The 17,183-nt window shown below is 42.9% G+C and overlaps 1 protein-coding gene across 1 annotated transcript in view; it reads right to left on the reverse strand.

Annotated features, from left to right (window-relative positions):
• Nucleotides 1-15,634, reverse strand: part of HSD17B4 (hydroxysteroid 17-beta dehydrogenase 4) — a 70,700-nt gene extending 55,066 nt beyond the window's left edge. The window contains exons 1-4 of the mRNA XM_004609805.2: nt 15,461-15,634; nt 10,599-10,652; nt 4,572-4,679; nt 716-775 (exon numbers count right to left, since the gene is read on the reverse strand). Coding sequence (XP_004609862.2) covers nt 716-775; nt 4,572-4,679; nt 10,599-10,652; nt 15,461-15,518 — 280 coding nt within the window. The 5' untranslated portion in view covers nt 15,519-15,634. The remainder of the gene's footprint in view (nt 1-715; nt 776-4,571; nt 4,680-10,598; nt 10,653-15,460) is intronic.
• Nucleotides 15,635-17,183: the final 1,549 nt, after the last annotated feature.

The raw sequence follows: 17,183 nt of genomic DNA on the forward strand, positions 1-17,183 counted from the left end.
CCATGGCAGACAATATTCCCCATAGTCTCTCTAGAGAGTATTTGGGCATTATAGCTTGCAACACAGACACTGAGAGGCCATCATGTTTGGTCCATTATCTACTTTCAGCACACATCTCCCATCCCAACTGGTTCCTCCACCCATCACTTTCTTAGTGATCCCTTCTCTATTCCATCTGCCTTCTCCCCTCCACTCTGGAAGCAGGCTTCCAGCTGTGGTGCAATCCCCCTGGCCCTTGTATCGACTGTTCTTGGGTGTCAGCCTCATGTGATGTTTTTCATAGTGCACAAGTGAGTGCAGTCCTTCTATGTCTGTCCCTCTCTTTCTGACTCATTTCACTTAGCATGATACTCTCCATGTTTATCCATTTGTAAGCAAATTTCATGACTTTATCTCTCCTAACAGCTGCATAGTATTCCATTGTGTAGATGTACCAAAGTTTCTTTAACCAGTCATGTGTTTTAGGGCACTTGGTTGTTTCCATATTTTGGCTATTTTGAACAGTGCTGCAATGAATATATAATAAATAAACTTAACTTACATAGAAAACCTTCACCTCAAACCCTTTAGAGTATAAGAAGGGTATATAAATAATCTGTAAAACAACTATAAAAACTTAATAATCGGTAAAGATAGTGCTTTCAATAAACAAAAATAAAACAAAAAACTTTATGACAAATCTGCTGTCTGTCCTGAAAGAGCAAATATATCTCACCTATTCTCCCAAAAGCGTCCAGCGCTGTCTTCACAAGCTTCTCTCCTGCTTCCACCGAGTCTGAGGACAGGAACACCAGTGACCCTCATCAGTAATATCCTGCACAGACACTTTCTAAAGTCTGTGCTCAGGGCCTTGTCAGGCACAAGGCACACAGCTTAAGTCACTCCCAAGAAAAATACATTTATATTAAGGACACCTAGTGAATAAAACCATAGATGACCTTTTATTATTATTATTTTTGTAAAATATCTGGTACCTAAGAAAAAGTTTTAATCTATAAAATGAAAGAACCTTTTGGCAAATATCAAGTTATAACAGACAGGCAAGTACACCTTTCGATGATGGCATTAAATGTATTTAAACTCACCATTTGGGGTTCCTGCTCACCTGAAATGTGGCTGGTACAAGAACCAAACTGAGGGTTGGTTGCATGTGCCAAAGGGCCGGAATTCCTGCTTTCGTATCGAAGCCCAGGGGTTCACTCCCCAGCAATTCAGGGTTCCCAAGTAAGGAACACCACATCAGGGGAAGCTCCCCAGGTATGGCTCCAAATGACAGCAAACAAACACTGTACCATGCCACTGGATTTAATTTTGGTTCTATTTTACTTTAAATATTCAGAGGGCCAGAGGGATCACTCAAAGGATGGAGAGCAGGCTCTGCATGCAGGAGTAGTCTAGGTTCAATTCCCAGCACTGCAAAGCCCTGAGCACCACCAGGAGTAGCCTCAGTACACAGAGCTGGGAACAGGCCCTGAGGACCACTAGATAATTATGGTTTATTGGTTTATTTTAAAAATGGATAAACCAACTGATCAATCAAATCATCATAGGCACATCCCTTCAATGAAGCAAGTTAGAATTTGGGAAAATGGAAGTCTAATCTGAAATAAAAGAACGTTCATTGCTACAGAACCACATTTGGAGAAAAAAAAAAACCTACTGTTTTTGTAATACTTGTGTCTGAAAAATAAAGTTTAACCAAATACAATAGCTTCAGTATTTTCAGGGGTATATCAGTGCAAGGAAAGGGTTAACATCCCCCAAGTTGCATGCCTAAGGACCAGGCATCAATACCACAACCGCCTCTGTCCATGTTCTCTGCAATCCTCAGGGCGAAACTAGAAAATGGCTCTACAAAAAGAAATACCCAGGAATGAAAAGACAGAATTCTGGGAATGGCAATAAGCAGATTTCAGTCCAAGACTGGCAGCAGGGCTGAGACAGTGGGGTCAAGGTGCTTGCCTTGCATGCAGCTGACTCCCCTTGGTTTCCCGAGTACCACCTGAGCACTGTCAAGTGTGATCTAGAACAAAAATTTAAAAAGATTTGCAGCACAGTCAAGTCATTTTTAGCAAAACTGCTGCTGCAACAGTTTCCCAACACATTCGCCAGGCCCTTCCAGTGGCTCTTATTCATATAAGTGATCATTTTCATTACTCTGCATTAAAAACCTTCACACTTTGAAAACTGAGACAGGCTACTGTTTTCCTAACTAAATCCAGACTGATAAATGTTGTCTATCAAAATCATGGCAGCGAAACAAAGTCTGAAATTTTTATGCTTAAAAATCTCTCAGAGAGCCCGGCAAGCTACTGAGAGTATCCCGCCCACACGGGCAGAGCCTGGCAAGTTACCTGTGATGTATTCGATATGCCAAAAACAGTAATGATAGGTCTTATTCTCCTAACCCTGAAAGAGCCTACATTCGTTGGGAAAGATGAGTTAGGAGAGGCTGCTAAAATCGCAGATCTGGGAGGAATAGAGACTTACTGGTGCTCACTCAAGTAAATCAACAAACAACAGGGTGACAGTGATACAGTGATACAATGAATGTAAATTCTACATTTCCTGATTTTTCTTGCAACTTTAATGCCTGACCCTGACTCTTAAAATTTTGCTATAAGCTGAGTCGAAGAGAGAAGTGCAGGTAGGGTGCTTGCACACCGCCAACATGGGTTTTATCCCCGGCACCCATACTGTCCCGCAAGCTTCACCAGGACTAATCTCCAAGCAAAGAGCCAGGAGTGGAGTCCTGAACACCACTGAGTGTGGCCCAGAAACAAACCAAAGAAAGATTTTTACTAAAAGGCCAGAGAGAAAGCAATGGGGTTGAGGCATCTTCCTGGCCTGCAGCTGACTCCTGTTCAGTCCCCTGCAACCACAAGATCCCCTGTGCATCACCAGGAACACCAGAGCCTCCCAAGCACTGCTGTGTCCCCTTCCCTCCAAAATAGATTCTACAAACAAGGGTCCGGAATGAAGCTCAGCAGTAGAGCACCTGCTTTGCGCATGAGAGGATCTGAGTCTGACCTCCAGCACCACAAAAGTGATTGTACAGGGGGCTGGAGTGATAGCATAGCGGGTAGGGCGTTTGCCTTGCACGCGGCCGACCCAGGTTCAAATCCCAGCATCCCATATGGTCCCCTGAGCACCGCCAGGAGTGATTCCTGAGTGCAGAGCCAGGAGTAACCCCTGTGCATCGCCAGGTGTGACCCAAAAACCAAAAAAAAAAAAAAAAAAAAAAAGTGATTGTACAGATAAGTTTGCTACACACAGCAGCGATTACTTGGCCAGAAGGACGATAGAAGTCTGGTACAGAAAAAAGGACATTCACTTCTTAGGCTGTAGTTTTTTTAATTAGGAGGGTTGGGCACATCCAGCAATGCTAAGCTGGGGTATGGAGTGTGGTACCAGGAATTAAACCTAAAGCTTCATACAAGGGCCAGAGCAATAGTACAGTGGATGAGGCACTTGCCTTGCATGCGTAAAACATGGCATCCTACACGGCTCCCCCAGCCCGCCAGGAGTGATTCCTAAATGCAGAGCCAGCAGTAAGCTCTGAATATTGCCCAAAAGCTTTAAAAAAAAAAAAAAAAAAAGCCTCACACAAACCAATCATGTGTTTTGCCAACTGAGCCAGACCCACACTGCAAACTGCAATACTTTAATTTAAAAGTATTAATTTAGTTATTTTTTATGAATTAATTTTAAAGCAATACTTTAAAAAATATTGGGAGGACTAGGGAGCTAGCTCAATGGGCTAAGAGTATGCATACTGCAAGTAACCCTAGAGCATTTCTGGGGCCCAGAAAATGAAAAGGAAAAAAGTTTAAAAGGTGAATATAAATCCCCAAAACCTCTGAGTACTGCCAGGTGTAGGTCCCCCTCAAAAGAAAATAGAAAAAGGAAAAAAAATAGGGGCCACAGCAACAGTATAGCAGGTGAGGTGTTTGCCTTGCATGTGGCTAACCCGGGTTGAACCCCTGGCATCCCATATGGTCCCCCAAATTCCATCAGAAGTAATTCCTGAGTACAGAGCTACAAGTAATTCCTGAGAACCAACAGGTGTAGCACCAAAACCAAAAAAATTTTAAAAAAAAAATTTAGGGCCAGAAAATCAACTTCACAGGCTGAGTACATGATTTCATGCAGGAAACTGGAGTTTCATCACACTATGAGGTGCACCAAGCACTGCCCAGTGTGGTCCAAGAAAAAAAAAATTGGTAATTTTAAAAAGAATAATTTAATGATTCAATGTTATATTTCTAAGCCCTTTTTATCTTAAAAAGGTCTTTCAAGAATAAGAGAATATATTTATATCACAACTGAAATATTGATTATGCTATGTGGTCATCAATAAAGTATTAAATAACAGATTAAATTAAGGTCATGAAATAAAGTATATCAAAAGATTAAAAAATCCTCATATATTATACAAGATATGTAACCAAAGAACTTTGACTAACATATAAATCTCATTTCAAAATTATACTGGAATTCTCAATGATTATTGTAGGCAGCAACATTAAATGAAAATAAAAGAAATAGTATCGTTCTTTCAAATAACATACCATAGTTGGCCACAGCTTTTCCACCTTTTCTTCTGATTTCTTCAACAACCTTATCAGCGGCTGAGGAGCCTTTACCAACTCCCTTGAAGTCCCCTCCTAAGTCATTCACTGCAAAGCAAAAACAAAAGTTAGTTCCAGAACTTCAAAAACACGAATTAGAAATTAAATTCTATTATTGGTATATTTCTCCAAACATCTGCCCGATTTCTTCTTACCCTATCTCCATTACAAAGAATACCAAGAAATGTATACCATCAAATGTATACCATCAAATGTATACCAAATGTATACCAAAATATACCATCAAAATGTGATTGTTTGTATTTTAAACATTTTTCATTTTTATATTAATTTGTTATTAGTTCATTACATTTTTAAATAATTTCAGAGATAATTGTTCCTCGATATAGATAGTAACAATAAACATAATAGAAGAAAAATCATATCATGAATTTTTTTGATTATTTCTTTTTGGGCCACACCTCGCAATATAATGAAATTTTTAACTTTGTGAAGAACTGGACATGACAACTGCTTTTGGAGGGAAGATGGAAAGAGGGAAGGAGGGAGGGAAGATGGAAGGAAGGAAGAGAGGGAAGGAGAGAGGAAGGAAGGGAGGAAGGAAGAGAGAGGAGGAAGGAAGGTAACACACGAAAATCACTTTAGGAAAACAGTATAGTGGGTCCTCAGAAAACTGAAAACACACTCCCATAAGATCTACTATTTTGACAAATATAAGAATTTCAGAGTTAATATTTCTGTGGTCTTTAATTCATTACAGCAAAGTTGAGGACTCTAAGTCAAATAAAGGAGACGGGGCAATAGTACAGTGGGTAGGGGGCTTGCCTTGCACATGGCCAACCAAGGTTCAACCTCCAGCATCTCATGTGGTCCCCGAGCACTGCCAGGGATTCCTAAGCACAGAACCAGGAGTAAGCCCTGAGCATAGCTGGGTGTGGCCCAGAAATAAAAAGGAAAAAGAAAAAACAAACTAAGGGCATAATGAAAGTTTAGATCTTAATACTATTATATTGATGATTACCACATTTGAAGGGGAAATTTTTGTTCTACTGAAGAAAGGTTTTTTCATACTGGGTGACAGCTGCTAAATGGTGGATTTCGGGATACAAGAGAAAAAAGTCAAAGCCTAGTACACTTATCAACTAAGTCAAATGAGTTAACTTTTCTTATTAAGGAGATTAGTTTTTCAAAATGTGAATGAAGATAAATTTTTTCTCACAACACAGTCCTACTAGTCTTATTGTGAAATTTTAAAATGCTGCATAAATATGAAATAACAGAAAAGCTTATTTCTTGCAAGGAAGAAGATTCTCAAGAGGAAATGTGTACTAATTGTACATTTCTGTGAATTATTCAAATGATAAGAAATAACCTGTGGGGGGGGAAAAAAACTCAAGATTTTAAAAATGCATCTAATAAGTCCCTCAAATACCATTTTTAAGGCAAAGAAAAGTTGCAAAGCAAACTGACAAAAGCAGCATTCATGTAAAGAAAGGACTGCCAATAAAACACCACCCCCAGGTGGAAAATATTCAAAGTGCAGCCAAACAGCTAAGCACTGAAATCTGAATTGCAATTTACCAAGCTCAATAATGTGAACTGGAGCTTTAAAAGAATATTAGAATAGATTTATTCAAGACGAATCTATATTGAAGAACCTGTTATTAACACTGACCCTGTTCACTCATCCCACTACAAAGAATTAAATGATAGGGGTGACAAGCGTCATGCATTGGATGCACATGCTGAAGGCCAAGGAGAACCAGAGAGTAAGAGAATTTTGCAATCCTACACACAGAGAAACATATCCCCACTGTGCAATACTGCCAGCCTTCAACATATGGCTAAAATTCTAATAACAATAAAAGCATCATCTTTTTTTTTAATTTATTTTATTGAATCACCATGTGGAAAGGCACAAAGTTCTAAGGCTTATGTCTCAGTTATACAATACTCAAACACCCATCCCTTCACCAGTGCCCATATTCCACCACCAAAAACCCCAGTATACCTCCCCCCACCCCCCGACCCCTGCCTGCATAACTGATTTCACTTCATTTTCTCTTTACCTTGATTACATTCCATATTTCAACACAAAACTCACTATTGTTGTTGGAGTTTCCCCCCCAAAAAAGACAGACCTACTGCCAAGGAAGCATTTGATAATTAGTTTTCCATTGCTGAGAATGAAGAGATATAAAGTCCCACTGTTCCAAGTACATAACTCTTTTTCTTTTTTTTTTCCTCCTTCCCACGCCACCAAGTTCGTGCCTTCTTAATAGTCCTCATAATATGGCTGACGCCACACCGGCTGACAAAGGAAAAAAAAAAAACGAAAAGAAGGATATTTCCCGTCCTCGGCCAGCGTGGGGCTATGGCTTAGTTCACAGTCTAGAGACATGGCTAAAAGCATCATCTTTTAAACAGTAGAAAGTACACTTGGCATTTTCAAAGTACTTTTACGTACAAGGCTGCATGTGATTTCCTACAGACTTTTAGAAAACCGGCAGGAACAACCATTTCTACTTTCAGGGCTAGTCTCAGAGAGGTTTGGTGATGTGCTCTGGGCTGCAAAACAAAAAATGCCTTCAGAAACAGCAAGATCTAGACTAGAGGGGCTGGAGCAACAGCACAGTGGGTAGGGCACTTGCCTTGCACCCGGCCAACCCGGGTTTGAGTCCCAGCATCCCATATGGTCCCCCGAGCACCACCAGGAATAATTCCTAAGTGCAGAGCCAGAAGTAACCTCTGTGCATTGCCGGGTGCTCAAAAAGCAAAAAAAAAAGGATCTAGACTAGAAACCATCAGCAACAGTGCCACTGCTCTGTCAGTGCCATAAGCAATTTTCTTTCACCCTAAAAAGAGCAATTATTTCTACTACAATAGACAGAAGGCACCACTGCTTGAGGAAGGTATAGACGAGGCATTAAGATAAGGGTTATGGAAGATCTCAGAAAAACCATCAAAATATCCCAACTTACAATATAATCATCATAAGTCCTCATATAAGTTCCGGTTTACAATGTTAAAGCTTTTGGAAGGTAGAGAATTTTGCCTATTTTCATGACTTTAAATGAATCAGGGATTCGAATACTCTTGTGACTATAAATAAATCAGGTGTTTGAATCACCTATTCACAGGGATCATGGAATCAGGTAGCAGAGTCAAGATATGAAACTTGCCCTAACTTCTAGGGAACTTCACTTTGTCCTCTCCAATTCACCAACTGGCCATCAAAATCAAGGGGAGATTTAAAAGCTCTCACAGACCACAGGCTCTAGCAAACGGGAGGCAATCACAGCACAGAGAAGAAACCTTGGCAGTCTGCTCCGAGCAGATTATCAGTGCACTGGCCCAAAGGTCAACTATAGAATATTTGGCTTTTCTCACTAAGAAGGGGGTTGGTCTCCCAGGAACACTTCGCTTAATGACATCTATGTATAAACAACAAAACTGAGCCAAAGGTGAGTGGCCAGAGCCAGGTCTTTTGGTGTTTCTTCAGGTTCCATCTTACTGGCCCTAGAGCTAGTCTGTTACCTCACATTTCCATAAATAAGAAACTTGCTGTCATAGCAGCACAGATCAACTGCTCTGAGCAAAGTCAAAGGGCCAGGATACCAGTATTGGTGCATGTGAAGCAACCTGGAAGTAGGATATCTGTACTGTAAAAGCAAAAGGAGAGGAGAGGGCATGAAGGAAGAATGTTTGTTGGCCTAGAAAGTTCCAGATAAGTTATGGCAAAAAGGTAGTAAGTAAATATTAGCGAAGTTCTGGCAGTTTTATGCGAATTGACTCCTTTCTCAAACTAAACTAAGTCCAGTTGCTCAGCTAATATTTTTCTAAGATAAAAATCTGCTTTCTTGAATTTTTCACCAGCACTTGCTTTAATACCACCTTCTATCATCAGATAATGAGAAAAAAAAATAGCCAGTTCCCATTTATCTTTCTCTCAGAACTCAAGAACTCCTCACCTGAGAAATTTGATTCAAACACATATAGCTGCATTTTTTTTTTGTTATAAACAAAGTTATAAACTCCTATCTTAGCCACCAAAAAAAAAAAAAAATCCCTGAAGTGTATTCAGAGACACTCCCAGAGACAAGCTGAGAATCCCAGGCCCTACCCAACCAACCAAAAGTCTGTCAATCATTAGAAGAGCCAAGGAACAAAGTCCCCTATTTGCACCAAGGCAATGTGACAGCAAATATTCTATCTCGGTCCTTTGAGAGGTGCAACGATAAAATTATGACCCTGCACTTAAAGAATTAGTGAGAACGATGTATAAAATACAGGACTAGGGAGAATTCTGTGGCCTGAGCATAGGCTTTGAATCACAGTTCTGAGTGCAATCGAAGACCAGTACTGCATGGTCTCCCCAGCGTGCTGGCTGCAAGCAACCACTGCCTCTGCACCAAAGGAGACCCCTGAGAAGGTGCACCCCCAAAACTAAAAAAAGCAAATAAAGAAAAAGCTACAAAGAAAGAAGAAGAAAGGAAGGAAGGAAGGAAGGAAGGAAGGAAGGAAGGAAGGAAGGAAGGAAGGAAGGAAGGAAGGAAGGAAGGAAGGAAGGAAGGAAGGGAGGGAGGGAGGGAGGGAGGGAGGGAGGGAGGGAGGGAGGGAGGGAGGGAGAGAGGGATGTCTTTAGGCCCTGACATGAACTACACTCAGAAAATTTGGCAAGATAAATTGCACTTTACACATCCTGGTAAAATACCATACTGTTAAAGTGTGTCCTTGTCCCTCTGTAGAAAGTATGGAGACTACTCAAAAAATTAACAAGAGTCTCCATATGCCCCAGTAATTCCATTACTTGACAACCATCCCAAGAACCAGAAACTACTAACAGGAAAAGATAATGCACATCTACGCTCTCTGCAGCTCTGTTAACAAAAGGCAAGACAGAGACAATCCAGATGCCCAGGACAGAGCAGATAAAGACAATGTGGCACGTACACACCATGGAGCTCTATCAGCTCCAAGATGAAATCTTGCCTTTTGCTACAACGTGGACGAACTGGAGGGGAGTCGTGTAAAATGAAATAAGCCAGAGGAAAGGACAAACTCTGAGTGACTGCATTCACATGTGGGACAATATGAAGCAAAACAAGGGAATAGACAGCAAACCACGCACAACTGACCTCAAGATACCAACTTACAAGACGGCAGGGCTCGAGACGGAGGAGGAATGGGGAAGACTAGAAATGACATAAAGATGGAGGAGGGGATGTGTCCATAAGTGACTTTAGGAGGGTCTTTGGCACTTTGGTTGTGGTGGAGGTACAATAATTTTGTACACCAAAAGTATAAACATTATTATAACATGCTATCTCACTAATAATACAGGATTTTTCATTTGTCCTTGACATTAAAGCACACTGGGCCGATAGCAGCGATGATCCAAAATAAGTTATAATAAGGCAAAGCCTCGGGGTCCTTTTCATAAAGCTTAGTTGTACACTCACACTAGGGGAACAGTCTACTGAGCTAGCTGGTTGCCTTTAAGAAACCCAGCAGCTTGCCTACTCTTGTTATCCTTGTCTCCACAAGGTATAGAAAAACTGAGGCCAGAGGGATCATACAGGGGTTAAAGCACATGCCTGGCATGCAGCCGATCCTGGCTCTATCCCTGACACCACATGGATCCCCCAAGCACCTCTGGGTGCAGCCTGGAGGCCCCTGAGCACCCTGAGAGAAGCCCAGGTGAACCCAGGCATGTCAGTGCCCGGGCAACAGCTCATCCCTGGGCTCTCAGATGCTGGCTGAGTTGGTGAAGAATCTCCAGAAAGTGCCCCAGGCCTCCTGAGCATCTTCTGGGAGAACCTCACTGCAAAAGCAGTTACAAAATGAGCTTAGGGGAACGAAGTATGAATTTTCTTTGCAGAAGCAACATTTTTTTATGGAATCTGAGTGTGACAAAGTCTTTGACATAAAGACAAAACAGCTGGTATGGGAAGACTGGACTTTCATTTTAAGCAACTAATTCAAAAGAAACTTCGGTGAACTTACCAACAACTGATGCACCTCTTTCTGCAAAAGCCAGGGCATAGGCTCGGCCCAACCCTAATGAGAAACAAAATAAGGAGAAAGTTGAGTCAATGAAGAAATGTTAACATAATTGGGCAAGGTACGGAAGTCACCCCTTTTTAAGGTGACTAGTTAACAATCACATTATAATGGCATAATCACAGCATAAAGTCTTCACTGGTACTCTCAAGCCCCATTTCACCTCCCTACAGAGATGAGAATGCTGGAACCTGTATTTCCACCTATCACTCTATGCACTCCACAGAGCAGGCAGAACTCTACGTGAACTGAATTGTATCTGCATGAAACTGGGAATGAGGCAGAAGCCGCTTTTCTACAATTTCCAGCTTTCCCACAACTTCCAGCTGCTCATTTCTATTTATAAAAAAAAAAAAAAAAAAAAAAAAGCCTTCTGGCAGCTTTCAAAATATTCACAAACAGTAGATATGATGGCACCTTCCTCGACGGACTAGTTCCCCCGGTCCCTAGACAACATCTTCCATTACCTAGGCCACTGGTGTCCACAGGCTGCATGGGCCTGGCAGTCCCCTGGCAGCCTCAGAAACCGTGGCCAAGTCTCTATTACTCCCCAAAGCATCCTAGAAGAAAACACCACATTGAACTGTTTCTCGCTCCAGTTATCTAGGGATTTGTTTCTATATCCTGGGCTGAACCTTGACGACCAACCAACCAAACAAACAAAAAACCCACTTAATTCTGATTCAAAGATATAAGGAACAAATGTATACAACCAAAAATAGGTATGTGTATGAATATATACATAAGTTACAGCTGCAAGCTATCTCAAGAAGACCACGTAAGAGATTAGCAATTAGTGATTACCTGTGGGAAACAAAATTGTGTAATTAGCAATCAGAGGTAGAAGGCCCTGCCTTTAAATTGCATTCAGATTTCCCAATATGTCTGTTTTTTTTTTATTTTGAGATTCTGTGATTTACAATGCTGTTAATAAAGGTTTCTCATGTACATAATGAGAACTTTCCTTTACAAGTTCTTACTTTTAATAAGAATACCAACACCAAACTGAACTGCCTAACTTATGGGGCTTTTCTAAAAAGAACCCAAAATAGGGGCAAAGGGCTTAGAGAATATGTTACTGACATGGTTAAATGCGTATGCGTGCATGCACAAACAAATACACTGGACACACCAAAGAACCCAGCATAAATTACAAAAAAAAAAAATCTTTTTAAACTTAAATCTACTCTGAACTAAAGAATTCAGCCAACATAGTAACCCTTCTCACATTGTATCATGTACTTCTAAATATGGGATTTAAGAAAGGAAACAAAATATCATGAACAGAATGCAAAAGATTTGGTAACATAGTAGAATATCATCCAATGAAAATAGGGCAGATCATCAAGTGATCTAGCCAGGAATGTCTCAACATAAAACCAGGCTACACAACTCCCTCCAAAGATGTCCGCAATCTGCCACACACACACACCGAACACACGTGTGTACGAAGTGAAAGGTGAGTTTTCTCGAAGCTTCCCTCTAATCCCATCAGCTGTTCATGCTTAAGACAGGTAAGGGGTTATTCATGTCTCTATGTCTGTGCAGATGGGAACATTCAATATTTAATTAGCCATTTAAACTTTACTTAGCCATCTGAACAACGATTTTGGAGAAGGTGGGCAGACCAGTAGTGCATGGAGTGCCAGGAACGAACGCCAGCTCTCCTGCAGGCAAGGCAGCCTCTTGAGCCCTTTCGGCTGTCTCCCAGCCTTCTCCATTTTGTCTTTTTTTTTTTTTCACTGAGATTCTGTAGTTTACAATGATATTAATAGTGGTTTGTCATACACATAACCCAACACCATTTTGTCTTAATCAGCTCTTAAATCCTGTACTAAATCTCTCCCACACCAAAACTGTCAACAGCCCTTGGCCCTCCATTTGGTCTTGTAACCGTAATTTCCTTAGCAAGTCAATCTCAGACTTCTTCCTCCAACGGTACTGAGGGTTCTCGGGGATTTTAGACTCCTCTGAACCCCCAAGTTAATAGTTCACCAAAGGGATTCAAACCACTTCCAAATCCCTCCTGCCTTCCAAAGCTACTCACACACTTCTCACTATCTCCAGATCTACACTGCTAACCCTCTAGTCAAACTCAAGTTTAAAACAGCCAAATGCCTTTTTTCCACCGCCCAGTTCTGCTGCAGTTCCACGGGCAACCACAAACCGATAGACAATTTATCGTTTCATTATGCCACCAAGCATGGCAAAATTATTTCCCGAATGCCTATGCAATTTCTCACCTTTCATCCCGGGTCTCTGATGCAGCCACCTTCTATCCCAAGCTAAACCACAGCATCTGAATAGCGCAGAAATATTCTTATTCATTTCTAGAATGTGAGCAGGTTGAAGTCGCACAGGCACTGGCCCAGGAGGCATTCATGAACTGCTCCTGGGCTCAGCACTGACTGCTCTGTAAATACCGTTCTCTAAATGGGACCTCGAGTACCTCAGGCTCAACCAACATCTACACAACTGAAATCTGATCTCAGTGCCCTTCCCCCAGTGATGGCCTCCACGGCCTCATCCACTTCACTACAAGCTGATGTTCCTTCCTCACAGCAGCATGAAGCTTATGGCAGACACAATAACAAGCACTGCAATCCAGGTGACGAAAGTCTACTGGATTCTTTAAAACATGAACCTGTTCGTGAACAGAGAGAGCTATGTTCCTAACTGCCTACTCACAACTCAGAAATATGGCACAAGATCAATTTCCAGTGGGTTACAATCTTCACCTAATCAAAACATTTCTGGGTGTACTGCATTTGTTAGTTACCAAGCCATGGCTGTTTCAAATAGAGCTGGTAGCAGTGTAAGTGGGTCTGGAGTGTGTTTCATAAGGTCCAAAAAAAAAAAAAAAAAACAAAGAGGGGGGCAGGGCAATAGAGCAAATGCCAGACAGGAACGGGTTTCGTCCCCTTCAGCACACAACACAGTGTAGCCCCAGGGACCCTCAGCACTGCCAGAGAATGCCCCGTCAAAAAATAAAGTAAAACTGAACGCATCAGTTATTTCCATCCAAAAAAAAAGTGTAGACAAAAAGTTTTCCCCAGGAGTTAACAGGATTAGAATAACTATTGATAAAGATGGGCTGAAGCAATAGCACAGCGGTTGGGCGTTTGCCTTTCACAGGGCGGACCTGTGTTCGATTCCTCTGCCCTTCTTGAGAGCCCCGCAAGCTAAGGAGAGTATCAAGCCCGCGCGGCAGAGCCTGGCAAGCTACCCGTGCGTATTGGATATGCGAAAAGCAGTAACAATAAGTCTCTCAATGAGAGACGTTACTGGTGCCCACTCGAACAAATCGATGAGCAACGGGATGACAGTAACAGTGATTGATAAAGATATAAATTTACTAATTTATATCTTTATAAATTTAACTAATACTAAAATCACTTTCTAAAAGTAAAATAAATGCAACTGAAGGAACACTGACTTCAAGAGCAAAACTATGAGTATTTCATGTTTTCTTCTGCAGTGCTGAGTGTTAAGACCTCTGTGATCTTGTTTTAAAATATTAATAGAGGAAAGGTCAAAATCAAGAGACTTGGAGCAATGTTTGTTACTAAATTAATCCCAGTCCAGAGAGAGAAAGACTCAGAAAATGCCTACACAACACGCTGGCTGTAATTCATAGCTAATGTCCAGAAATGGCATTAGATCACAGAGAACTCCGATTTGCGAAACTTTAGAGAGGAGAGGGATTCCCAATCTGAGGTATCCCAAAGCTGTCTGAGAGGGTGACTTTGCCATGGCTATTATGCCACCCGGGAGCTGGAGCGATAGCACAGCGGGTAGGGTGTTTGCCTTGCAGGCGGCTGACCCAGGTTCAGAGAGCCCGGCAAGTTACAGAGAGTATCTCGCCCGCGGCAGAGCCTGGCAAGCTACCCGTGGCGTATTAGATTTGCCAAAAACAGTAACAACAAGTATCACAATGGAGATGTTACTGCTGCCCGCACGAGCAAATCCATGAGCAACAGGATGACAGTGACAGTGATCTCTGGAATAAAAACAAAAGCATTTTCTACAAGGTGGCACTCTTGTGTCAGTGGCGATGTGAAGGCACCTCTGGATTGACAAAAGCCCATTGTCTGTGACTTTACACACAAAACTCAAATACGGAGCCACCGGCCCATGCTAGGTCCGAGGCAATGCCACCCGTGCGGAGTCACCTGTGCTTCCGGTTTATCTTCCCCGGAGGTTAAAGGTCACGCCGAGGGGGCGGAGACGGCCTGTGCAACAACTAATTGCACAACGCCAGTGGGACTTGACCTGCAGGCGGGGCTTTGGGGGGCGGGTGGGGGTGGCTGCTGCTGTATTCTGCACCAAGTCTCGGCTGGCGGGAGGGGGGCGTGCTGGGCCAGGGGCACTCCGGCGTGGACCCCCCACAGCGACGCCCCGGCTGGGACCTTTAAAAGCGGCGTGTTCTTCCGCAGCTGTCACCTCCCGAACTCGGGCGTCGGGCGCCGCGGGCCCGGGCCAGGAGGCTCGGCCGGGGGCCCGCTGCAGAGCAGGGCTCTCAAGGACTCCGAACCTCCCCTGGCGGGAGGGCGGGCAGGAACCCCCGGGCCGCCGCCGCCGCCACGGGCGCGCACGCGAGGCGGGGAAACTTTCGCCGAGTTCCGCGCCGCCTCGCGGCTCCCCCGCAAAGTCAGGGGGCACCCGCGGCCCCTGGCGCCGCGACTGGCTGCTTCGGGACCCCACCCGGGCCCGGCCGCCCCACCTCTCCCCACCCCCTCCACAGTGCTCCGTGCTGCCGCAGCGGCGACCCCCGGGGGCCGGCTCCCCCCACTCCGCGCACTCACCTCCCCCCGCGCCGGTGACCAGTACCACCCGCCCATCGAATCTCAGCGGCTCGGCCATGAGTCCGGCCTCCTGCCACACACGCACGCAAAACGGGCCGGAGCGCAGGAACGAGCACAAGCCGAGCACCCCGAGCTCGAGGGGCGTCGTGGGCAGCACTGAGCGTGACCTGCCAGCTTCTGGGTAAGAAAAGGACGCGGGGGTTGGCCAGTGCGCCTGCGCGGAAGGCGGCTGGTACCCTGGGAAATGTAGTCCGGCGCGCCTCCTGCGGTTGCAAGAGCCCGGCCAAGGAGCTGGGCCTGGAAAGGTCATGTTGTTGACAGCTGTAAATTGCTGGCTCCGCGTCCCAAGTCTTCATCATTAGCCCATCAATAAGCGTTTTCTGGATTTAGGCACTGGCCCAGAGAAACTGCATGCAAGCCCCTAAAAATGAAAGGCAACCTAAAAGTGAAAGTTCTTGAGATTGGTGAATTATTGTTGAACGTAATCCTTCGAGCTCCTGCAAGAAAACCAGCTGGATATGATCCAAAAATGCAGAGTCCTTGAACGTCCACACTGATCTCCAGAAAATATTCGCAAGAAACAAAAATTTTGTTAGTGTTCCAAAGTGATCTTTGCCTACTTGTATACTGAGGAATCCGTGGGTAATTTAGTCATTTAATTTTTATTAAACATATTTTGGTGCTTGGCAGATTTTACAGATAAATAACGTAAGGCTTTTCAAAGTCAGGTGATAACCCTTTTAATAATTATGCAACAGCTAAGTCTTGGGACACTTGTGTGTAAGTATGTTGATAAAGCCAAAATAAACTACCTATACCTATGCTGGGGAAAAATAGAACCTTTCCAAAGATTTGGAAAACGATCTTAAGAAGTAAACTCTAAAATGAAGAAAAACATTGTTGGTGATGAAAATAAGAAATTACAGTATTTGGGAGAAAATGTGCGTTAAGTCTGCATTACTAAGCAGAGTCACTTAGTATTGTGGATATGTTTGAATTTTATGTTGAAGATGATCTTCTGTCTGACTATTTCAAAGAACAGACCTCATGGAAAGATTTTTCTACCTTAGTGTGCAGGGTTGATTGAAGATAGACAAAGAAAAACTTATTGGGGAAATTTTTGGAGGCAGAAGGAAGGCCAACAAGATGGTAAAGAGGGAAACTCTGAGATCCTGTTAGGAATTGGATCAATAGATCTTTGACTCGTATTAGAGTTGGAGGAGGGAGCAACTGAAATAACTCCCATATTCCTGAGTTGAGAATCTAGGCGAGGGGACATTCGTGAAAATAAGGATTAGTGGTAAAAGAACAGCTATGATCTGAACATGATTTCAGTGTGTGAGGCAAACAGAAGCAACGACTGGAGAGTTCTAGCATACAGCTTTAATTCATAAGTTTAGAGAACTTGGTTTCTGTGCTCAGGTAAATAATAAAAATCTCCCTGTAATCCCAGCCTACGTGTCCCAAGAGCAGTCTTCTCAGGGAAAGCTTTGCTCTAAAACAGATCTTACCCTCCTCACTATTTGTCCTCATCTGCCTTAGATTTTGAGCCCTGAATTCTGGAACCCCTGAGCAAACATGAACTACATTAAAAATAAACAAGTGATAGTGAAGATGGAGAGAAATGTAAATCTTGCTGCACTATAAATAGGAATGTAAATTGGTTCTCTGGGAAAAAGTATGGAGATTCCTCAAAATATAAATTAATTAAAACACCATAAAA

The sequence above is a fragment of the Sorex araneus genome, chromosome 6, assembly GCF_027595985.1.
Source record: "Sorex araneus isolate mSorAra2 chromosome 6, mSorAra2.pri, whole genome shotgun sequence".
NCBI lineage: Eukaryota > Metazoa > Chordata > Mammalia > Eulipotyphla > Soricidae > Sorex > Sorex araneus.